Consider the following 25,843-nt stretch of genomic DNA (forward strand, 5'->3'; position numbering starts at 1 on the left):
GTTTTTTTTTTTTTTTTTTTGAGTTGGAATCTCACTCTGTCACCCAGGCTAGAGTGCAGTAGCACACTCACGGCCACCCCAGCATCCACCTGCTGGGCTCCAGCGATCCTTCCGCTTCAATCTTCCAAGTAGACGGAACTACAGGCGTGCGCTACCACGGCCAGCTAACTTTTGATTTATCGTAGAGACGAGGTCTCACCAAGTTGCCTGGGCTGGTCTTGAACCCACGGGCTCAGGCAATCCACTCACCTTGGCCTCCCAAAGTGCTGGGATTACAAGACTGAGCCTGGCCTCCCATAAGTGTTAATGATCCCCTGTCTTTACCAACCTGCTCTGTGGGTGATTTCTTTGGGATGGGTAAATACTGGGTGAGTGCCCTGTCTGATTTGGGGCTGCCGTGATACAATACAAAATTATAAATTTGGTGATGTGGTAGCAGGGATGCTACTGGAACTTTCATCTCTATACTCTCGGCCATCATACCCTTCTGCTGAACTCCAGACAGGTGCCTTCCAAACTTCCCTGAAAAGAGCAGCCTCAGAGTTTGTGAACAAAACTGTTCCTGGGCTATACTTTTGGGTCAGTTTCTAGGGCCCCGGTCTTGTAATCCGTATAGTTAATAAGGCCTCGCAGGTGATGCTTACCGTTGGGACATCTAATGGAACCATTGCCTGAATGTAGGATCTGAAACCTCAGGGGCCTTTTTTCTGTTATCATACTTGGTGAATGTCATTGACACCAAGTAATCTCACAGTGTCCTAGTTACCCCACATAATTACTATTGATCTCTTCTGGAAAATCATCTTCCTGATGAAGCCCATCCCTGACTAGGGTGCATGGCCAGAGTTAGGTGTCCCTCTGGGTGTCTCTTCTATGTCTGCTGTCACTATCACAATTAAAGTGTGCAGCTTTTCTTGCCAAGGTGGTTACAATCACTTAGTTCAGTGAAACGACATCTTAGGCTGGACAGTTTTTTTTTTTTTCGGAGTCTGTCACCCAGGCTGGAGTACAGTGGCATGATCATGGTCAACTCAGCCTTCCCCTGCCCGGCCCAGGCGATCCTTCCACCTCAGCCTCCTAAGCAGCTGAGACTACAGGCATGAGTCACCAGCCTAAGTAACTTATTTATTGCAGAGACAAGGTCCAGCTATGTTTCTCAGGTTGGTCTTAAACCCCTGGGTTCAGGCAATCCTCTCGCCTTGGCTTCCTAAACTGCTGGGATTACAGGCGTGAGCCACTGCACCCAGCCTAGCCCTACTTTCTATCACACTTTTGCATTTACACACTACACTGTAGCGTCAAAATTACCTGCAATTCCCAAACCCATAATACTTTTTTTTGGTGGTAATTGTTAACTTTAATTTTACTTTTTTTTTTTTTTTAAGTAGGATTTATTAAGACAGAAAAGCTCCCATAATAGGAGGGGACCTGAAAGAGGTTGCCCAGCCTATGGTACTTTCATATCTCTAGGCCTTTCCACAGGTTGTGTTCTGTCTTGAATATTTTTACTGTCCTGACAGTGATTCATCCAGATGGACTAAATTACCATATAACCTATCCTTTTAGAGGTTTCTCTGACAAACCTGCCCAGGCAGAGTGAATCACTCCCTTTTTGGTGCTAACAGCACCCTCTTGGCTGTATCACTATACTTATCACATTATAGATATATATTTCTATTTCTTTGTGTGTGTGTGTTGGGGTCTTACTCTGTCACTCAGACTGGAGGGCAATGGGCTCACTGCAACCTCGAACTCCTGGGCTCAAGCAATCTTCCCTGCCCAGCCTCTTAAGTAGCAGGGACTACAGGTGCATGTCACCATGTCTGGTTATGTTTTTTGTAGAGACAGCGCCTCACTATGTTGCCCAGGCTGCTCTCAAACTCCTGGCCTCAAGCAATTCTCCTGCCTAGGCCTCGCAAAGTGCTGGGATTATAGGCATGAGACACCATACCTGGCCTATCACACTACATTAATAGGCTACAAATATTATATACTGAGGACAAAAACTATGTCCGGTTCATGTTTATGTCCCTAGCACCTAGTAGAGCACCAGGCACAGAGTAGGTAGCCAGTAAAGCTTGTTGACTGAGTGAAAAGACTCAAATGAAACAAAATTAAGGCTGGGCTAGGTGGCTCAGCCTGTAATCCCAGCACTTTGGGAGGCCAAGGAGAGTGGATTGCCTGAGCCCACGGGTTCAAGACCAACCCCAGCAACTTGGAAGGCTGAGGTGGAAGGATCGCTGGAGCCCAGCAGGCTGAGGCTGCAGTGAGTTGGAGTCTCACTCTGTCACCCAGACTGGAATGCAGTGGCACGCTCACAGTCACTGCAGCCTCGACCTGCTGGAGTGAGACTCCAACTTTAAAAAAAAACAAAACTAAAACAAACTAGAAAATTACCCTTTAAAAAAATCTGATTAATATATTCTAACTGCATTAAAATCTTAATTAGAAAATAATTTTTTTGGCAGCAGACAGCAGACACTCTTGCTGCTGTCCTGCCCATTATGCCCTTCACAGTGTATCTTCTCTTTAATAAAACTACTTTTCAGCCGGGCTTGGTGGCTCAGCCTGCAATCCCACGCTTTGGGAGCCCGAGGTGAGTGGATTGCCTGAGCCCGTGGGTTCGGGACCTGCCTGAGCAACTTGGCGAGACCTCATCTCTAGAATAAATCAAAAAATTAGGCGGGCGTGGTAGCATGCACCTGTAGTTCCAGCTACTTGGAAGGCTGAGGCTGAAGGACTGCCGGAGCCCAGCAGGTCAAGGCTGCGGTGGCCAGGAGTGGCCACTGCACTCCAGTCTGGGTGACAGAGTGAGACTCTAACTCAAAATAAATAAATAAATAAAATAAATCTACCTTTCTTAACTCATTAAAAAATATATATATAATTTTTATTTTGAGTTGGAGTCTCACTCTGTTGCCCAAGCTGGAGTGCAGTGGCACGCTCCCGGTCACCGCAGCTTCGACCTGCTGGGTTCAGACAATCCTTCCGCCTCACTTTTCCAAGTAGCTGGAACTATAGGCATGTGACACCACGCCCAGCTCATTTTTTGATTTATTGTAGAGATAAGGTCTTACCAAGTTGCCTGGGCTGGTCTTGAACCTGTGAGCTCAGGAAATTGTCTCATCTTGGCCTCCTAAAATGCTGGGATTATAGGTATGAGCCACCGTGCCTGGTCCCGATATTTTTTTTTTTTTTTGAGTTGGAGTCTCACTCTGTCGCCCGGCCACCGCAGCCTCAACCTGCTGGGCTCTGGTGATCCTTCCGCCTCAGCCTTCCAGGTAGCTGGAATTACTGGCATGCACTACCACGCCCGGCTGATTTTTTGATTTATTGTAGAGATGAGGTCTTGCCAAGTTGCCCAGGTGGGTCTCGAACCCGCGGGCTCAGGCAATCCACTCACCTCAGCCTCCCAAGGCACAGGATTACAGGCTGAGCCACCGAGCCCAGCTCTGGCCTTGATTTTTATTGTAAAGACAAGGTCTTGCCTCTCGCCAAGTTGCCTGGGCTGCTCTCAAACCTGCAGGCCCAGGCAATCCACTTGCCTTGGTCTCCCAAAGTGCTAGGATTACAGGCTGAGCTACCAAGTCCGATCTCAGAAAATAATTTTTTTTTTTTTTTTTTGAGTCGGAGTCTCACTCTGTCGCCCAGACTGGAGTGCAGTGGCCACTCCTGGCCACCGCAGCCTCGACCTGCTGGGCTCCGGCGATCCTTCCGCCTCAGCCTTCCAATTAGCCGGAACTACAGGCGCGCGCTACCACGCCCGGCTGATTTTTTGATTTATTGTAGAGATGAGGTCTCGCCTGCCCAGGCGGGTCTTGAACCCGCGGGCTCAGGCAATCCACTCACCTCAGCCTCCCAAAGGCGTGGGATTACAGGCTGAGCCACCGAGCCCGGCTTAGAAAATAATTTTTAAGCTGTGGGACTTGTGTGGAGAAATATGCCTGAAAGCACTCCTCAGAGAGAAATGAGCCTTTTCTTTAATTCAGTATCATATCTTGGTCCACATATTTATTCCAAAGACTTGAAATAATACTGTTTCTTTGTATGAATCTAAGTTTTTTTTAAAAATTAAGGTGAAATTTACAAAACATAACTTTTTTTTTTTTGAGTTGGAGTCTCACACTGTCACCCAGACTGGAATGCAGTGGCACGCTCACGGCCACTGCAGCCTCGACCTGCTGGGCTCCAGAGATCCTTTCACCTCAACCTTCCAAGTAGCTGGAACTACAGGCATGCACTACCACGCCTGGCTAGTCTTTGATTTATTGTAGAGACGAGGTCTCGCCAAGTTGCCTGGATGGGTCTCGAACCCACGGGCTCAGGCAATCCACTCACCTTGGCCTCCCAAAGTGCTGAGATTACAGGCTGAGCCACCAAGCCCGGCCAAAACATAAAATTAACCGCATTAAAGGGTACAATTCAGTGGTACCGAGTAAACCACAATGTTGCACAACTGCCACTCTATCAAGTTCCAAAAGAGTTTCATTATCATCCCACAAAAAACACTATAAGCAGTTACTCTCCACTAAGCAGTTGCTCTCCATTCCCTCCCAAGGTCCTGGGGGGTCACAGAAACATTCACTTTCAAGTTATACTAAGACATTTAAAAGATAAAATAGATATCTAAAAAGACATAGATTTTAAATGATTGCACAACTGCTTCCAGTCACACAGAAAAGAGCAAAAGTATAGTTTTTTCAATAATCTCAAAAATTCCAATTTTTATTAACCATTTTATGGACATTGATACCTAGTCCTGAAATTGATAAAAACATGTCCAGGGTTTTTATATAGTCAATGTACAAATGCTCATTTTATATTTTGCACATTAATAATGAAGATAAAAATGATACAATAGTTATAGCTACATAAAAATATGTACAAGGATTCAAGACAGACTTAGGTTATTTGGTATATAACAACAGTGTAGATACTACACAAAAATAAAGAAGTAATTTTCATTAAAGTAAAATGTGATCAAAATTCCTTTTCTCCTTAAAATTTAAAAATAGGATTCTCCACAACACAAATTACTAATTGATAGCCAAATCTTAGACTATTTCAGATAGCCATGATCAGACATTGGTAAGTTCAACATAATTTTATTTATTTTTTTGAATCAGAGTCACTCTGTCACCCAGGCTGGAGTGCAGTAGCATGCTCACGGCCACCAGAGCTTCGACTAGCTGGGCTCAGGTGATCCTTCTGCCTCAGCCTTCCAAGCAGCTAGAACTACAGGTGCATGACACCACACCCAGCTAATTTTTTGTTTTATCGTAGAGATGAGGACTTCTCAGATTGCCCAGTCTGGTCTCAAACCCCTGAACTCAGGTAATCCTCTCGCCTCTGCCTCCCAAAGTGCTGGGATTACAGGCATGAGCCACCGTGCCTGGCCAACATTATCCTTTTAAAAAACTAAGGTTTGGGCCAGGTTTGGTGGTTCAACTTGTAATCCCAGTGCTTTGGGAGGCCGAGGTGAGTGGATTGCCTGAGCCCACGGGTTCGAGACCTGCCTGGGCAACTTGGCGAGACCTCATCTCTACAATAAATCAAAAATTAGATGGGTGTGGTAGTGCACACCTGTAATTCCAGCTACCTGGAAGGCTGAGGCAGAAGTATCACCAGAGCCCAGCAGGTTGAGGCTGCGTGGCTGGGAACATGCCACTGCACTCCAGTCTGGGTGACAGAGTGAGACTCCAACTCATAAAAACAAACAAACAAACAAAAAACAACTAAGGCTTACAGTTAAAAACACATACATTTGATAAAAATTCTTAAATTATTTAAAAATGACTTATCCATGTCCTTCCAGACTCTGGAAACATACTAGAACAAGTGATTCTTTGGAAAGCTGCATCCTAGTACTGAAAACATCTCCATAGGAACACCAATGGGACTCTCACAACGCAAGAAGAGTACTGAGAACAAAGAGGGGAGTGATGAACAGCTGTCTCATGGATGCATATTAGAATGATAAGGCACAAGGTGGTTTAAATGTGATTTTAAAAAAGGTTTAGAATATTTTTAGAAACTCAATTAGACATTGAGAATGGCTGATCTTATGATGACTTCAAAAACAGTATATCACTCACTCATTATCATGGTGCTACCTTACTCATAGAAAATTTAGTTTTTAATAAGTTTACCTGAATTTTATTCTATAGGCTTGAGAAGCAGCTTCCTATTTGGAGAAGTATGTGAGTTAACACAATCAGGTATGACTAAGTTCATGAAAAACAAAATGGTAATAGTTTAAAAAATAAGACATTACCCCTTTTAGGGTTGTTACACCAGGCTAAAAGGGCTTAGGATTGGAAAGCAAGGAGTGGGAATAGCACAGGGGCTCAGGTATAAATCTGCTTTTACAAAACACAGAAGGAGGAGACATTTGATTTATTTTTAAAGAGAGCTAAAAAGCTATGGGGTTTCTCCTTACTTCATCTTAAAATCTAACCCAAGGAAGAAACATTAAAAAAAAATCCATGATGGGCCAGGCTCAGTGACCCAGCCTGTAATCCCAGTACTTTGGGAGGCTGAGGCGAGTGGATTGCCTGAGGCCATAGGTTCAAGACCAGCCCGGACAACATGGTGAGACCTCATCTCTACAAAAAAATAAAAAATTAGCCGGGCGTGGTAGCACGCACCTGTGGTTCTGGCTACTTGGAAGGCTGAGACGGATTGCCAGAGCCCAGCAGGTTGATGCTGGGGTGGCTGTGAGTGTGCCACTGCCCTCCAGCCTGGGCGACAGAATGAAAATCCAACTCAAAAAAAAAAAAAAAAAATCTATGATGATGATTATTATTATTTGTAAAATTTTAACTTTTATTTATCAGAGATGGGGTCTTGTTGTATTGCTCAGGCTGGTCTCCTGGGCTCAAGTGAACCTCCTGGCTTAGCCTCCCAAAGTGCTGGGATTATAGGCATGAGCCACCGTACCCAAATTCCATGATTATTAATATTTTTGAAAGGCACTTAAAGCAAAACATTTTGTTTTTTTAAGTTGGAGTCTCACTCTGTCACCCAGGCTGGAGTATAGTGGCATGCTCACAGCCACTGCAGCCTTGATCTGCTGGGCTTAGGCAAGCCTTCTGCCTCAGCCTTCTAAGTAACTGGTACTGAACAAAACATTCTTTTCCAGTCCAACTCAAAATACATCTCTATCGTCTCTATCAACTACATTTTGGAAAAATGTAAAAAAAAAAAAAAGCACATAATTTTGGTGCAATTTTTCCCATGATCCAGTGATATTTACCATCAATAGGTCTAATTGGTTTGAAGGACAGAGCCACAGCTTTCTGCAGAACAACTTGAAAGTGCTTTTATCATAGAAACAGAGACATTAATGATTTGCTCTTTCACTGACAACATCCTGCAGTCGTTTAAGTAAAACATCATCGTTTTCTTGACAGGTGCGTTTGGCAGGTGACTCCGTGTCACTGCCAATGGCTATTGCACGCTTCTTGGCTCTCTGCTCTCCTTGCCTTATCATGTTGTTGATATCTTTCAAACTCTGCAAAACAGAGAAAAGGTGTGAGAAAAAGAGGGCAAGAAGGGAAACAACAGCAAAGAACCAGCTAACTGCTTCTTCCTGCCCTCTATCCAAATCTAAATACTGGGTTAGAAATATTTTTTTATTTTAGACCAATCTAATAACGGTGGCTAGAACTAACCTTTTCAGGTGGTTTAAAAAACTGTATTTACCTTATAACAGTAGTTTTTTTTTTTTTTGAGTTGGAGTCTCACTCGCTGTTGCCCAGGCTGGAGGGCAGTGGCACACTCCCGACCATTGCAGTCTCGACCTGCTGGGCTGGGTTCAGGCAATCTTTCTGCCTCAGCCTTCTAAGCAGCTGGGACTACCACCATGCCTGACTAATTATTTGATTTATTGTAGAGACGAAGTCTCACCAAGTTGCCCAGGCTGGTCTCTAACCCCTGAGCTTAGGCAATCCTCTTGCTTCGGTCTCCCAAAGTGCTAGGATTACAAGCTTGAGCCACCGTGCCTGGCCCCTGAGTCTGTATTTTAACAAGGATTCCCAGATAATCAGTAAGGACATTGCAGATTGAAAAGCATCACTCTGATGAAGAGGATCTTAAACTTTAGGGAACATGAGAATCATCTGAAGGTATTTTAAAACATAGATTACTGGACCGCCCCACCCTCAGAATGTTGATATCAGTAGGTGAGGGTGAGCCTTAAGAATTCACTTTTAATAAATTCTTAGATGCTTCTGCTGCTTCTGGTCTGGAGACTACACATTAAGAACTACTGTTAACTTGGCAAGACCTCATCTCTACAATAAATCCAAAATTAGCCGGGCGTGGTAGCACGCGCCTGTAGTTCTGTTACTTGGAAGGCTGAGGTGGAAGGATCACCGGAGTCCAGCAGGTTGAGGCTGCAGTGACCGGGTGCAGCCACTGCACTCCAGTCTAGGTGATAGAGTGAGACTCCAACTCCCCCCCCAAAAAAGAACTACTGTTAGGAACTGAATAGGAAACTGATCAAGTTTAGAAGCTGCCATTGTATTTGGACTGAATTACAATCTGCTCCACTACCATTTCTTCAGCTGACACTTATTCTGGCTTCTGTAGACATATGAACATATCTGCTTGACATCCTGTAAACATCTGAAAACAGCTATCATGTCCATATCACATCTTCATTCCTGAACGGGGATAAAGATGGAGATAACTACAGAGCTGTCTATGCACATAAGAGGAGGCTTCTGTTTTCAGACTTTTCACCGTCTGAGATACCACCCACTATATGCACTTTGACTTCCAAGGCCATTCTTTGAACTTAACATTCTCCATGTCTGACCACTTTCAGGTGTTGCCTTACTGGTTCCCTCTCAAGATGCTGTTTGAAGCAGGAGACACCCAAATTTCTTATCAACAGTAATGAATTAAACTGCCTCAACTAAATATACTGCTCTCAATTACAGGAAACATGCCATTGTTAACAGTTCATATTTTATTAGTACAACAGTAACTTGGCAAAAAAAGGGGCAAGATTAACAATTCCTGATTGGTACCCTGAAATTCACCTTTTAGCCAATATATGTACATTAGTTTTTTTGGAGTATAGCTTGCATGCATCTTACCTTAGAAGGGCTGCCACTGAATTTGTATAGCAGAGCACTTCTTGGTATAAGGCCTGACCCGTTCTTGTGTGGAGAAACATAAATTGAGTGCTGCTGGGAGATGCGGCGTGGGGAGCTTGGCTGTTGCTTGATATGTGGAAAAGGAGAGAGTGGTAGAACATCCATCTAAAATAACCCAAAAGTCAGATTTTTAAGATAAAAATTTTTTTTAAAATCTCACCTTTTTCTTTTTTTTGAGTTGGAGTCTAACTCTGTTGCCCAGGCCAGAGTGCAGTGGTACAATCATGGCTTACCACATTCTCAAACTTTTGGGCTAAGCCGGGTGCAGTATAATCCCTATAATCCCAGCTCTTTGGGAGGCAAAAGCTAGAGGATTGCCTGAGTCCAGGGGTTCAAGACCAGCCTGGACAATTTGGCAAGACCTTGTCTTTACAATAGATAAAAAAATTAGCCAGGCATGGTGGTGCACGTCTGAAGTTTCAGCTTCTTGGAAGAATAAGGAGGAAGGACTGCCTGAGCCCAGCAGGTAGAGGCTGCAGTGGCTATGAGCGTGCACTCCAGCCTGGGCGACAGAGTGATACTTCAACTAAAAAAAAAAACAAACCCAAAAAACTTCTTGGCTCAAGCGATTCTCCTGCCTCAGGCTTTCAAGAAGCTGGGCCTACAGGTATATGAACTATGGCTGGCTAATTTTTTTGGAGAGATGAGGTCTCGTCATGTTGCCCAGGCTGGTTTCAAATTCCTGGGCTCAAGTAATCCTCCCACCTCAGCCTTCCAAAGTATTGGGACTACAGGTATAAGCCACTGTACCCAGCTTGAATAAAAATTATTATGGCATCTTGTAGTTAGGAGTCAAGTTATACTGTAAGAGCTTATTTGTGGCTGAAAAAAAGCAAAGAAAATAAATTGTCCATTACTCCTTTTTTTTCCTTCATTATTTTAAGAGATGAAGTCTTGTTCTGTTGCCTATGCTGAAGTACAGTGGTGTGATCATAGCTCACTGCACCCTTGAATTCCTGGATTCAAGTGATCCTTCCACCTCAGTCTCCTGAGTAGCTATGACTACAAGCATGCACCACCATGCCTGATTAATTTTTAAATTTTTTGTGGAGATGGGGTCTTGCTATGTTACCCAGGCTGGTCTGGAACTCCTGGCTTCTAATCAATCCTCCCATCCCAGCATTCCAAACTGCTGGGATTACAGGTGTAAGTCACTGTGCTCCACCTCATTTTTTTTTTTTTTTTTTTGAGTTGGAGTCTCACTCTGTCACCTAGGCTGGAGTGCAGTGGCATGCTCACAGCTACCACAGCCTTGACCTGCTGAGCTCAGGTGAACCTTCCACCTCAGCCTTCTAAGTAGCTGGAACTACAGGCACACATCACCACGCCAAGCTAATTTTTTATTTATTATAGAGATGAGGTCTCACCAAGTTGCCCAGGCTTGAACTCGCGGGCCCAGGCAATCCTCTCACCTTGGCCTCCTAAAGTGCTGGGATTATAGGCGTGAGCCACTGTGCCCGGCCTTTCACCCCATTACCCCTTGTTTCTTTCTTTCTTTCTTTCTTCTTCTTTTTTTTTATTAACAGATAAATTAGAATTTATCTTTCTGGATCTTTCAGAAAATCCTGTAACTAGTGTCAAGAATTCCGGCCAAGATACCAGAAGGTAAGTCAGAAGTATGGGAATCTTGTGTTTATGCTGAGAAAGTTGGGACAAAGAATAATTAATTTCCAACACTTGTAATAATAATCTCTCTATGCAGCGTCCTATCCCCCAAGCAAAGCAGTAGCAGAGAGAATAAAAAGGGAAGCAGGGAATTCTATGAACCAGCAGGATGATTCCAACATGAAAAAAAATTTGTTTATGAAATAGGAAAGCCTTCATATGGAAATGTAAACAGTGGGGCACGGTGGCTCATGCCTGTAATTCCAACATTTTGGGAAGCAGAGGCTAGAGGATTGCCTGAGTATACAGGTTAGAGACCAGCCTGGGCCACATGGCGAGACCTCGTCTCTACAATAAATAAAAAAATAAGCCAGGTGTACGCCTGTAGTTTCAGCTACTTGGAAGGCTGAAGTGAAAGCATCGTCTGAGCAGGTTGAGGCTACGGTGGCTTTGAGTGTGCTACTGCCTTCCAGCCTGGGCGACAGAGTGAGACTCTGACTCAAAAAAACAACAAAAAAAGAGAGAAATGCAACAATTTGGAAATAAGTTAGATGAGCAGCGATTCATTTTCCCTCAACAGTCTGTACAATGTAAACAAACTAAATGGAGATGGCTCGTAACTGATATTCCATTAATCAACTTCAACTGAAGCTATACAACTAGTTTCAATTGGTTGATGGTAGAGAAATTCATAGTATAGCACGTGACAGAGGGAAGGCGAAACTGATGGAGTAGGATGAATAGTTATGGTCTCTGAGGACAGTCATAGATCACATTTCTTGAAAAAAGCAAGGACAGAAATGTAGAGACACGTACAGATATACACATGGCAAATGGCTGGCTGGCTGCAGCTTCTACTAGGGTTATCTTTCTTTCTTTTTTTTGAGTCTGGGTCTTACTTTGCTACCCAGGTTGGAGTGCAGTGGACGATCACGGCTCACAACAGGCCTCGACCTCCTGGCTCAGGTGATCTTTCTGCCTCAGCATCACTAGTAGCTTGGACTACAGGCACATGCCACCATGTAGGGTCCTCTTTCTTTTTTTTTTGAATTGGAGTCTCACTTGTCAACCAGACTGGAATGCAGTGCCAGGGCCCTCTTTCTTACAGCTGAAGTCTAGTCTTCTGAGAATCAGCCTCAGCTTATACACTGGTAACTCTCAGAACTGCTACTATTGCCAAAACTAGGGTTGCATAAAAATTTCTTAGTGTTTCCTCTGTTAATGATCCAGGCCTACTTCTTTCCTTTTCTCTTTATCTCGAGAAAAACATTTAACTCATAATTTAACAAGAGAGATCAAAAACAGAAAAAAAATGACCCAAATTAGGTTTTTTTAACATTTTCATGTTCCCATCTAGTTCTTATCCATATGTATACATAATTTCTATTGACACAATCACAGATAAAATTCTCAAGTTTTCCTCTGGCTTGTGTTATATCATAGCTTTAATCACTCTGATTAAGTAAATAGTCATTCTCTGATTAATTGGTAGAATATTTTCTCCTATATAATGCATATAGTGAGCTTTTAAACTCTGAAATATTTATATAGTAAAGGCCAGGTATGGTGGCTCATGCCTGTAATTCCAGCACTTTGGGAGGTGGAGGCAAGAGGACTGCCTGAGCCCAGGGGTTTGAGACTAACTTGAGCAACATAACAAGAACTCATCTCCAGTAAATCAAAATAATCAACCAGGTGTAGTGGTGCGCGCCTGTGGTTCTAGCTACTTGGGAGGCTGAGGTGGAACATCTGAGCACAGCAGGCTGAGGTTGTGGTAGTCATGAGTATGCCACTGCACTCCAGCCTGGGTGATAGAGTGAGACTCCAAGTCAAAAACACATATATATTTATATAGCAAAATAAACTCATAACAGTAAAACGTTACAACATACCACATGGTCCTGATTTGACAGGTCGTATTTCAATGCAAATGACTTCACTCTTCCTACATATATTGTATTGTAAAATTTGATAAGGTCACCTCTTTCCTCTTTCACTGTTCCACTGGAACATTCAGGAGTTTTTGTAGCATCTTCCATGTCTGCTAAAAAGAATTAAGTGTTGTGATACAAAGCATACTTTAATATACAAGTTGGTGATTTTAATTACCTCTCCATGAGTAAAAAAACCACAAATATTTATGTAAAGCAATTGATATTTTCAGAGAAGTTTCTGAAATCCATCTGCATTATTTATAAATCAAATTAGAATCTAGAGAAATGCAAATATATGAACTGAAGGTGGTGCTCTTTTCTCTAGATACCATTTTAGCAAGAATGTTTTCACAACCATAGCTTTTAAGCCCACTGTCACTGGTGGCCCACAAAGGGACACTAACCCTGCACTGGCGTTTAGCTAGCTCCACAGTATGGTTGGTAGTGGCAAACTCTATCTTCAGATTACAAAAGCACTTACAGATATTCTTTCTGGTTTTTTGAAGAAGGTGGAAAGACTCTAAAAGGTAAAGCAAACTCACAGGCAAATATATGGCAGGTGACAGGTGTTCTGGGAGCCTTACTTCCACATGCACAACAGGAACCCTGATCAGGAACCAGTGTTCAGTTTTTGGTGAGCACCTTCAGTTATACAATGACAACTCGCACTGAGTGCTTTCCTATTTCATCGGTATCACTCTGGGATAGCTTGTGACACCAGGCAGAACTTTCTCATACTTCTTTTTTTGGGGAAAGAGTTTCACAAACTATCATCTACTTATATATACAATAATCATCTTTTTAGAGGAGCTAAGAAAACTACTGCCAATTAAAAATAATTCGGTATATTAAACAAAAGTTCCCAATCTCAATACCCTGGCCTGCAAACATTGAGAACATGGGTAGAAGGATGCCTTCACCTTAGGAAAACCAGGAAACTCAAATGTAGTCCAAGGGTCAAGCAGCCCCACGGAATTTCAGTCCAAATTTAGACTTTTCTTTTTTACTCTTGCTATTTTTGAAGGATCTTGATTGGGTGAGGGGGGGAAGCTGTGTGGTTAATTAAGTAGAGAAAATTTTGCATATTATAATGAAAATTCAGGATGCATATAGTAAACTAAGGGCCCTGAGAAGTATTGCAGTTGGAAGAAAATCCACGTTTACTTTATACTTCCCAAGTTTTTTATGCATAGTCTCTCCTTTCTCCAAATACTTATACTACCATTCTGGGGAACACTGGTCCAAAGCGTACTGGCTTGGTAACAGCCATTTTAGGTTATTCTGGTTATATGGAACAATTAAAATTATTTAATGTCCTTAGGTCAGAAACTTCTTTAGGCAGATATTTGTGCCATTCCAATTTTAGTTGTTAATATTTACATAAGGTAAGGAGCTACACTTTGTTTGAATGAACCATACATTTAAAACTCTCTGGGACCTCAGATTCTAACTAAACATAATTTTAATCAGTTATATTTTCATTTCTTTTGGGGGGGGGTCAGAGTCTTACTCTGTTGCCCAGGCTGGAGTGCAGTGGCACACTCATGGCCACTACAGCCTCAACCTGCTGGGCTCAGGTGATCCTTCCACCTCAGCCTTCCAAATAGCTGGAACTACAGGCATGCACCCTCATGCCTGGCTAATTTTTCTTTTTTTGAGTTGGAGTCTCACTGTGTCACCCAGACTGGAGTGCAGTGGCACGCTCCTGGCCACCACAGCCTTGACTTGCTGGGCTCCGGCGATCCTTCCACCTCAGTCTTCCAAGTAGCCGGAACTACAGGTGTGCACTACCACGCCCGGCTAATTTTTTATTTATTGTAAATACAAGGTCTCGCCAAGATTCCTGAAGGGGTCTCGAACCCATGGGCTCAGGCAATCCACTCGCCTCAGCCTCCCAAAGTGCTGGGATTACAGGCTGAGCCACCGAGCCTGGTCAGTTTTTCTTAATTTATTGTAGAGACAAGGTCTCGCTAAGTTGCCCAGGCTCATCTCCCAACTCATGGGCTCAGGCAATCCTGTCACCTCGGCCTCCCACAGTGCTGGGATTATAGGTGTGAGCTACCATGCCCGGCCTTTATTTCAAAATTGAAAGATTTCAGTTATCCTTTAAGGAGGAGAGAGATTTCAACCTTCTCACTTCATTAAGGACACTACCACTCTGAAATTATTGCCTCAATAGGCCTAATAACTGTCTTACCTCCTATACTTTAAGAGATGGAACTTATGAAAGAATGGAAGGCTGGGCGTGGTGGTTTAAGCTCGTAATCCCAGCATTTTGGGAGGCCGAGGCGAGAGGATTGCCTGAGTTCAGGGGTTCAAGACAAGCCTGGGCAACTTGTTGAGACCTCATTTCTACAATAAATCAAAAAAATTAGCTGGGCATGCTTATAGTTCCAGCTACTTGGAAGACTGAGAGGAAGGATCGCCTGAACCCAGCAGGTCAAGGTTGCAGTGGCCATGAGCTTGCCACCACACTCCTGCCTGGGTGACAGAGTGAGACTCCAACTCAGAAACAAACAAACAAACAAAATACAAAAGAATGGAAGAGAGACTGTGATAAAAGGTTTGCCTGTATAGTGCTATAATTGTTACAAATCTGTTTTCCTGCAAAAGGTAGGACTTTCTGCCTAAGGCACATAGTATATGCTTCATACAAACTTGTGAGATGAACCAGTGAACTATAATGGTTTTATGGTTCTCCCTTCTGCTGCTACAAATAAAAAGAATATCTTTTCTGAATTGCCATATATCACTGTCAAACAATTAAAATGTGGTTTTATATAAACCATCCAATGAATAAGACAAGTCCTTAGGAGAATTAAGATATTGTTTGCAGAGTTCCAGAAAGACATGCTGAATTTTTTGGCCTGGATCATTGGCTTGAGAATATTCTAAAGATCTAGAGCAAAAGTGAGAAGGGAGTAGGCACATTATCCCATGTCTATGGATGGTCAGAGACCATTATTTTTATGTCTTAGGAGAATATATGTGCATCCAAAGGAAGAGACACTGGAGGGAACAGTAGACATCATTTCTCAGGAGGACTGGTTGCCCAGGTTGGGCACACCCAAATCGTTTGGGATGCACATTTGGTCAAATTTCTCAATCATCACTACTCCCAGAGGAGCTGCTCAACTGGCTGAGGCCAGTTTCTTTGTACATACTGTCACTAGTGTTCAGACTGAGAAGAGGTATATCTTATGAATCTTAGCACTTAAAAAGGGAGAGGGTAAGAAAGCAAAATTATTTTAAGAAGAAAGTAAGAAGGAAGATTGGAATTTCTCGCTTGGCTACTCTGACCCAGATCTTATTAGAGGACATTAGTTCTGCTAGCTGTTGGCTTCCTTGGGATACAGCTGCAGGTGTGGCCTAGGCAGCAACACAGGTCAGTGGCCACAGGCACAAGAAAAAAAAAAGATCAGAATTTATTTCTAAACCAAGGGTCAAGCTGAGATAGAATGGGCTTGATCAGCACAGCAGCACTTTCCTGGAGCAGGCATTTAGTACTGTTTCACATTCCTCTCACCATGTCCTCCCTCATTCTTTTTGCTCTTAACAGTAACACAACATGCGGGAAAGACTTCAGAAGGCCTTCGTTTTTTGTTTTTGTTTTGAGTTGGAATCTCACTCTGTCGCCCAGACTGGCGTGCAGTGGCACACTCCTGGCCACCGCAGCCTTGACCTGCTGGGCTCTGGCGATCCTTCCACCTCAGCCTTCCAAGTAGCTGGAACTACAGGAGCGCACTACCACGCCCGGCTAATTTTTGATTTATTGTAGAGATGAGGTCTCGCAAAGTTGCCCAGGCAGGTCTCAAACCCGTGGATTCAGGCAATCCAGTTACCTCAGCCTCCCAAAGCGCTGGGATTACAGGCTGAGCCACCAAGCCCGGCCCAGATGGCCTTCTTATTAAGACGACAGTGGTATTTAGTTCTTTTTTTTTTTTTTAGTTGGAGTCTCACCTGCTGGGCTCAGGCGATTCTTCCGCCTCAGCCTTCCAAGTAGCTGGAACCACAGGCACGCACTACCATGCCCAGTTAATTTTTTGATTTATTGTAGAGATGAGGTCTCGCCAAGTTGCCCAGGCTGGTCTCGAACTCATGGGCTCAGGCAATCCTCTCACCTCGGCTTCCCAAAGTGCTGGGATTATAGGCGTGAGCCACTATGCCTGGCCGGCATTTAGTTCTAACTATGCAAAAGCCAATGATTATACACAAATTAAAATCTTTAGTGGTTTCTGGCCATTTCAGTGATATTTTGGTGGTTTCTCGTGTGTTCTAAAAGGTATCACTAATCTAAAAACATTTAAAAGTGTTGCTTTACTTATATCATGGTAGTCTGAGGACTATAACATGAGTGTAATACAAATAAAGGCACCTAATGATCAATTTGCAGTTACCAAATTTATACATCTCATGTGAATACAGAATTTTTGTTGCTTGGGAAAATTTGCTTTTATTTTGAGTCGGAGTCTCACTGTCACCCAGGTTGGAGTGCAGAGGCATGCTCATGGCCACCGCAGCCTCTACCTGCTGGGATCAGGTGATCCTTCTGCCTCAGCTTTCCAAGTAGCTGGAACCACAGGTGCATACCACCATGTCTGGCTAATTTTTTGAATTTATTGTAGAGATGAGGTCTCAACAGGTTGCCTAGGCTAGTCTCGAATCCCTGGACTCAGGCAATCCTCTTACCTCTGCCTCCCAAAGTGCTGAGATTACAGGCGTGAGCCACCGTGCCCACCTGAGAGAATTTGTTTTAACTGCTTTTGGTGTGGGGGAGGGCTAGTTTTCAACATTTAAATACTTTTAAGTTAGTGTACCCCTTAGATAAATTAGCTTTGAAGAAAACAAAATGATGGTAATCCCAGCACTTTGGGAGGCCAAGGCAAGAGGACTGCCTGAGTCTATGGGTTTGAGACCAGCCCAGGTAACTTGGTGAGACCTCTACTCTACAACAAAAATAAAAAATTAGCCAGGTTTGGTAGTACGTGCCTATAGTTCCGGCTACTTGGAAGGCTGAGGCAGAAGGATCGCTGGAGCCCAGCAGGTTGACACTGGGGTGGCCATGAACATGTGTGTCACTGCACTCAAGCCTAGGCGATGGAGTGAGACTGCAACTCAAAAAGAAAACAAAATGGAAAAAAAAAAGACATTTAAAAAGTCACCCTCAGCCGGGCTTGGTGGCTCAGCCTGTAATCCCAGCACTTTCGGAGGCCGAGGCGAGTGGATTGCCTAAGCCTGTGGGATCGAGACTCACTGGGGCAACTTGGTGAGACCTCATCTCCACAATAAATCAAAAATTAGCCAGGCGTGGTAGCGAACGCCTGTAGTTCTGTCTACTTGGAAGGTTGAGGCGGAAGGATTACCGGAGCCCAGCAGGTCAAGGCTGCGGTGGCCGGGAGTATGTCACCGCACTCCAGTCTGGGCAACAGAGTGAGACTCCAACTCAAAAACAAAAACCCACCCTCTTTAATAAAACACATTTAATACTGCTTATAATTAATAAATGATAGCTACTGTTACTTACTGAGGCCTTACTGTGAGCAAGCCTTATATTAAACACTATATGTGTGTACATGCATGTGTGTGTATGTGTGTGTGTATTAAATAACGACAGGGATATGTTCTGAGAATGCATTATTAAGATGATTTCATCACTGTGGGACCCTCATAGAGTATACTTACACAAACCTAGATGGCATACCCTACTACACTCCTAGGCAAGATGGTATAGCCTAGTGCTCATAGATCACAGCATGTTACTGTACTAAGTACTGTAGGCAACTGAAATACAATAGTAAGTATTTATTTATCTAAACATAGAAAAGGTACAGGAAAAATACAGTATTATAAGCTTATAGAATCACTGTTGTGCATGTGGTCCATTACTGACTGAAATGTCATTATGCAGCACATGACTGTGTATATATACATACATAGATATCATTCCTTAATCCCTAAAACAAGTCTCTAATGAAGGAATGCAAAGATTTCAATTTACTACAATACACTTTTGAACAGTACTATATTTGTGCTGAGTTTAAGCTATAATCTGGGTCTCACAAGTATTCTAATCAAGAATGCCAGTCTGGGGTAGTCTGCTAACATGACAGTGAAGAATTCATGCCCTATGAGTGGTAAGCTGATGTTTTAATCAGGAAACTCATTCTTCACAAGTGGCTACCGTAAAGGTTTCTGTTAGGGTATCTCAATCAATGACTGATACTTTGCTAATTAAATTAACATACTTGATGTCAGAATTGAGTTTTTACGATGAAAATAGTATACATTTATTAAGTGTGATTAATGCTAAAAATTAACTCATGTTGTGAAATTAAAAGTAAGATAAGCAGAATGGTTAAGAAATTTGAGACTGTACCCACAACAGCATTAAAGACACGAGAGATCCAGTAACTTTGCAGGCTTTACTCCTTTTTTTTTTTTTTTTTGAGTCGGAGTCTCACTCTGTTGCCCAGACTGGAGTGCAGTGACACGCTCACAGCCTTGACCCAGTAGACACTATAATGATCATGTAATTTAAACCCTAAATGTTCCTCATTCTGGCATTAAAGAAATCGCAGTACATATATACACACATATCTATTACAAATACTTGAAATGCATAGGAAGGCTGGGAGTAGTGGCTCATACATCAAAAGATGAGAAAAGAAAAAGGAGATGGGCAGAAGAAGCATATAAATACTAGCCATCTGATTTTCCTTTCCTTTTTTTTTTGAGCTGGAGTCTCACTCTGTCACCCAGACTGGAGTGCAGTGGCACGCTCCTGGCCATCGCAGCCTCGCCCTCCTGGGCTCCGGTGATCCTTTCACCTCAGCCTTCCAAGTAGCTGGAACTACAGGCACGCTACCACACCCGGCTAATTTTTGATTTATTGTAGAGACGAGGTCTCGCCAAGTTGCCCGGGTGGGTCTCGAACCCATGGGCTCAGGCAATCCACTCACCTCGGGCTCCCAAAGTGCTGGGATTACAGGCTGAGCCACCGAGCCTGGCTGATTTTTCTTTCTTTGAAAAAAAGATGACTAGTGCCTGAAGCCTTAGTATGATGGTGGCAACAAGGTGCGTCTTGCTTGTGGTGGCAGAATCACCTACATACTTATTAGGAACAGGAGATATCCTTGTCTCCTCAGGATAGTCACTGACAGCTACCTTGTTTCCCTGATATGCAGATATATTGAATTTTATTAAGTGTCTTTCATGTGCTATATTAACATGTATAAAATTGATTAGAAAACTTCTTCCAAAACACAATTAATAGGGGACAAATAATGGTTTCAACATACTATATCTGTCCTATCTTTATCTCTTATTTCTTTCTTTTCTTTTTTTTTTTTTTTTGAGTTGGAGTCTCACTCTGTCACCCAGACTGGAGTGCAGTGGCCGCTCCCGGTCACCGCAACCTTGACCTGCTGGGCTCCAGTGATCCTTCTGCCTCAGCCTTCTAAGTAGTTGGAACTACAGGCGCATGCTACCGCTCCTGGCTAATTTTTTTTTTCTTTACTGTAGAGATGAGGTCTCGCCAAGTTGTCCAGGCAGGTCTTGAACCCATGGGCTCAGGCAATCCACTCACCTCAGCCTCCCAAGGCGTGGGATTACAGGCTGAGCCACCAAGCCCAGCTCTTTTCTTTTTTTTTGAGTAGGGGCCTCACTCTCTGTCACTCAATGTTGGAGTGCAGTGGCACAATCATGGCTCACTGCAGCCTCGACCATCTGAGCTAAGGCCATTCTTCCATCTCAGCCTCTGGAGTAGCTGGGGACTACAGACGCATGCCACCACACCTGGCTTATTATTTTGATTATTTTTTTTTTTTTTGAGTTGGAGTCTCACTCGGTCGCCCAGACTCGAGTGCAGTGGCCGCTCCTGGCCACCACAGCTTCGACCTGCTGGGCTCCGGCGATCCTTCCGTCTCAGCCTTCCATGTAGCCGGAATTACAGGCATGCGCCACCACGCCTGGCTGATTTTTTGATTTATTGTAGAGATAAGGTCTCGCTGCCCAGGCGGGTCTCGAACCCATGGGTTCAGGCAATCCACTCACCTCAGCCTCCCAAAGGTGCGGGATTACAGGCTGAGCCACCGAGCCTGGTTGATTTTTTTTTTATAGAGACAAGGTCATGCTATGTTGCCTAGGCTGGTCTCAAATCTTGCACTCAAGTCTCAGCCTCCCAAGGTGCTGGGATTACAGGTGTAGCCACCGAGCCCAGCCTCAAAACATATGTGCATGCCTACCTACATGTTTCATGACTCATATTTCCATGTTGCCTGATATCCATTATATTATGTACCATGTAATCAAAGACATTTTACATATAGCACTTTTGATTGGATAACTTACCACAATCTGTCATTTCAAAACCACCATTTATGTTTTGATTGTACGCTACAACTTCTCTTGGAATACTTTTCAAGAGGACACTTCTATATACCTACAGGCCAGAGGAGAAAAAAAATGGTGCTGAGTCATAAAGAGGGACAGGTTAAGCAAAATCAAAGTGAGAAGAGCAAAATATCAAGCCAATTAAAAAGTATATGTATAAATGGTAATCAAGGGTAAGATGTTACTAGCTCTGGTAGGTGCAGATTATAAACATCATTGATTACAAACATCAGAAAAAAGAGGACATTAAAGCAGAGCCTACCACTTGAAATGTGCTATCTTAGTTCAAAAAATAGCAGAAGAATTAAGTAAGTAGCAAATAAAGACTGATGAACAGGTTTTGCCAAATAAAAACAAAGATCTAAATTTGGCTGAGTGTGGTAGCTCATGCCTTATAATCCCAGCACTTTGGGAGGTCGACATGGAAGGCTCAGTTAAGCCCAGGAGTTTGAGGTTCCAGTGAGCTACAACGGCACCACTGCACTCCAGCTCGGGCAACAGAGCAAGACTCTGTCTCAAAACAAAAAAGGGGGCAGAAGCAGGTATAACTACCAGTAGTGGGGACTCATCTCTCTTTCAGATTTCTGTGATCTGAGCCACCATTTCTCTTGGTCTATGATCTCCAGGGCCAGAAAAGAGACCATTATGCTCCCGAAAACCAAGGCAACTAGGTTCTTGCATGGTAAACTCTCAAACCTATTTGTGTTCTTCAGCTACTGTAAGAACAATATGAAGTTAGCATTCAGTAAGTGCCTAATATTTACCAGTTTACTATGCTACCATGACAGAAAGGTTTTACTGGATTCTCAACATGGCTAGTAGAACAACATGATCAGAAATACTTAACATCTATTCAAAGATGTAAATATTAAGATTCTTTTTTTTTTTTCTGAGTTGGAGTCTCACTCTGTCGCCCAGGCTGGAGGGCAATGGCACATTCCTGGCCACTGCAGCCTCGACCTGCTGGGCTCCGGCGATTCTTCTGCCTCAGCCTTCCAAGTAGCTGGAACTACAGGGCGCACACTACCACACCCAGCTAATTTTTTGATTTTTACTGTAGAGATGAGGTCTCGTTAAGTTGCCCAGGTGGGTCTCAAACCCGCGGGCTTAGGCAATTCACTCACCTCAGCCTCCCAACATTAAGATTCTTAGCAGGACAGGCTCGGTGGCTCAACCTGTAATCCCAGCACTTTGGGAGGCCAAGGTGAGTGGATTGCCTGAGCCCGCGGGTTCGAGACCCACCTGGGCAACTTGGCGAAGCCTCGTTTCCACAATAGATAAAAAAATTAGCCGGGCATGGTAGCGTATGCCTGTAGTTTCAGCTTCTTGGAAGGGTGAGGTAGAAGGATCCCTGGAGCCCAGCAGGTGGATGCTGGGGTGGCGGTGAGCATACCACGACATTTCAGCCTGGGTGATGGAGTGAGACTACAACTCAAAAAAAAAAAAAAAGATTCTTAGCAGATGGCAAAAGAAACTGGAGTTAGTTAATAAATTCTCAAATTTTACTGGATTTTAAATGCCATCAGAGATTCAAGTATCATATAATTAAAGAATGTTATTATTCTTTCTATTCTATCATTTTTCATTTGATTGTCTAGTGAAAAATGTCTCAACAAATGAACAAATATATGGATGAGTCAGAAACAGCAAGCTTCTGGCTTCTATTAAAAGTGTCCTTTAATGAAACTGTCTCTTGTGCTTAATGGTGTCCATTAAACCAAAAAATCTGAAGTATAAAAAAGTATAAAAGAGGTTTACCTTTTATAGGACTTGTTAGTGGAGAAACAAAACAAATTCATTTTTGGACAGTAAGAAAAATAATGTAACTCACGTGACTATTAGCTTGGGGCTGATTTCTATAACTTTTCATTATTTCTTGAAAAGTTCTTTCTTCTTTTGTTACCTAAGGAAAAGAAAAACTGCATTTGTCAACAGCTCTTGAAAGACAAATGGCTCTGAACGAAAACTTCAATTATAGGTTGGCATTGAAAGCAGTCTTGCAGAAAGTCATTAACCCCAGGCCAGTCTGTGACTAAAAACCACTAACATTTATGATTTTTACTACCTTTAAAGTTCAGGCTTTGTGGCCAGTGGGGACTCAGTTAATAGTTTCATTAATCAAAAAGCAGTGAAATTCCTATGGTGTGATTCTACTAAAAATGCATTTCTTTATTAAAAAAATGATATAAGGAAACTCAGATCTGTTGAATCCCCTGCAGACGTCAGTTTAATTCGTTTTAAGTACTTACTTAAAAATGAATTAACCACATACTAAAGGACAGAAAATGTTTTGTGATGATTCACAATAAAACTGAGTGGTTATTACAGAATTAGGTTTTAACATTTTTAGGACATACTGTAGGGTTTCTACTGCTTAGACAGAGTTACAGTGGTGGCCAAAAGGAAGAAAATGGATAAGTGATACAAACAGGAATTCCTTCTGGTATCATAAGGTTCACTTAAATTACTCCTTCCCTCTACTTCACTGTCCATTAATACTAAAACTATTCTCTATAATGATGAGTTAAAAATGGCAAAGCCTGAAGTCTGACAGTTTTCTGGAAAACACCAATGACTTGTTAGTAACATTTATTAAGACTTATTTTCATAGAGATTTTAAAGAGGCATCATGGGGGTCACAAGGAGTTTGAAAACATGTCCTCTATCTCAAAAGGTTTAAAAATCAAATCCTAACTGTATATACTGTTTAGGACTGTGAGTATGACCAATAGGTCAACATAAAAGTTATAAATGACTGTTTCAAGTATATCAGAGTTAAAAAAAAACACGCAAGATATGCTATTTTATGACTTAAGGCATATTAAAGCAACTAGAAAGTAAAATGCTATTCTTAGATGGTACAATCAATCTCTGGGGAGCAATATGGTATAGAAACCAGATTAAGAATGAGATTATGAATCAGATCCTAGGTTGCCAATTATTGTGTAACTCTGGCCAAGTTACCTTCAGCTCTGGGCCTCAGTTACTCCCCTACAATGCAATGATCATTTTACTTTAAAGGGCCAAATCAGAGCTGGACACAGTGGCTCATGTCTGTAATCCCAGCACTTTGAAAGGCAAGAGGATTGCCTGAGTTCAGGGGTTAGAGATCAGATGGGACAACATGGCAAGATCTTATCTCTATAATAAATAAAAAAAAAAATCAGCTGGGCATGGTGGCACATGCCTGTGGTTCTAGCTACTTGGAAGGCTGAGGTGGAAGGATCACCTGAGCCTAGCAGGTCGAGGCAGTGGTGGCCATGAGCGTGCCACTGCACACCAGCCTGGGCAACAGAATGAGACTCCAACTCAAGAAGCTAAAAAAATAAATAAATAAACGCTGGGCATGGTGGCTCAAGCCTGTAATCCTAGCACTTTGGGAGGTCGAAGCAAGAGGAGTGGCTGAGTCCAGGGGTTCAAGACCAGCCTGGGTGACTTGGTAGGCCCTCGTTTCTACAATAAATCAAAAAATCAGCGGGCATGGTGGAGTGTGCCTGTAGTTCCAGCTACCTGGAAGGCTGAGGTAAAAGGATTGCCAAAGCCCAGCAGGTCGAGGCTGCGGTGGCTGTGAGCGTGTCACTGCATTCCAGCCTGGGTGAAAAAGTGAAACTTCAACTTAAATAAACAAACTAATTAATTAATTAATTTCTTAAAAAGCACTAAATCAGGCCAGTTGTGGTGGTTCACACCTGTAATTCTAGCACTTTGGGAGGTGGAGGCAAGAGGACTGACTGAGTCCAGGGGTTCAAGACAAGCTTGGGCAATTTGGCGAGATCTCATCTCTACAATAAATAAAATAAGTCAGCCAGGTATGGTGGCTTGCACCTGTGGATCAAGGTATCTAAAAGGCTGAGGCGGAAGAATTGCTTGAGCCCAAAACATCAAGGCTACAGTGGCCATGAGCATGCTACTGCACTTCAGCCTGGGTGACAGAGTAAGACTCCAACTCAATAAATAAAGAAATACAATAAAATAAAATAAACAAAATAAAATACAAAATCAGAGGTGTCATGAGGTAAGAGTGGAAATGGTGTTGTTCACACTGATAATGTAGAGAGTCACTTTATTACAAAGGGTCTCTAGAATCTTTTCCAACTCTTTTATAACCGATGTGTTCTTACAAGGTAGGAAAGCTTATTATTATGAAACTAAATGGGGAGTTCAAAGAATAGATAATGTAGCTTAAATTTGCTACTTAATAATAGGAGCACTGTTATCTTGCAGCATTAAAAGCAAACTAAGGATCAAGTTCAACAGATTTTTGGCTCGTGCTTCAAACATAGGCAACTAGAACAAAGACCTTACCCCAACTTACCTTTGCCATAATATAAAAGGCACAGAGAAGGAGCTGATCCAAATGCCTGTCTTTCATGAGATCAGGGCAATGAACTAAAGTGAATTCAAAACACGTCCATATCTTCCTTCGTAAGTCATTTGAAACATCCAGTTTTAAACATAGATCACGTAAGCGTACACTTGCCAAATGATAGACCTAAGATGGATGATAACACATTGATACAAAAAACCAAGTAAATCATTTCTCAAATTTTTATGTCTTAACATGAACACGTACTTTCAGGTCAAGACACAAAACAACTAGGCCGCTGATGTTTAATTAAATTTCTGTTCTATAGCACTAGGTCAGTGTCATGGCAGAAGGCTACAGATTAAAGCAAAATTCTTTTTGGAAAACTACTTTAAAAGTTTGTTTAAAAAAGATGTCATCTGTATGCTGTCAACCACGTAAAG

General features: G+C 42.7%; 1 protein-coding gene across 1 annotated transcript in view; it reads right to left on the reverse strand.

Annotated features, from left to right (window-relative positions):
- Positions 1-7,300: 7,300 nt before the first annotated feature.
- RBL1 (RB transcriptional corepressor like 1) overlaps positions 7,301-25,843 on the reverse strand; it is an 87,824-nt gene continuing 69,281 nt past the window's right edge. The window contains exons 16-21 of the mRNA XM_021708372.1: positions 25,410-25,586; positions 22,926-22,997; positions 21,053-21,143; positions 12,662-12,810; positions 9,105-9,269; positions 7,301-7,513 (exon numbers count right to left, since the gene is read on the reverse strand). Coding sequence (XP_021564047.1) covers positions 7,343-7,513; positions 9,105-9,269; positions 12,662-12,810; positions 21,053-21,143; positions 22,926-22,997; positions 25,410-25,586 — 825 coding nt within the window. The 3' untranslated portion in view covers positions 7,301-7,342. The remainder of the gene's footprint in view (positions 7,514-9,104; positions 9,270-12,661; positions 12,811-21,052; positions 21,144-22,925; positions 22,998-25,409; positions 25,587-25,843) is intronic.

Source organism: Carlito syrichta, unplaced genomic scaffold (assembly GCF_000164805.1).
Source record: "Carlito syrichta isolate Samal-C Ts95f unplaced genomic scaffold, Tarsius_syrichta-2.0.1 Scaffold135908, whole genome shotgun sequence".
In the NCBI taxonomy this organism is placed as follows: domain Eukaryota; kingdom Metazoa; phylum Chordata; class Mammalia; order Primates; family Tarsiidae; genus Carlito; species Carlito syrichta.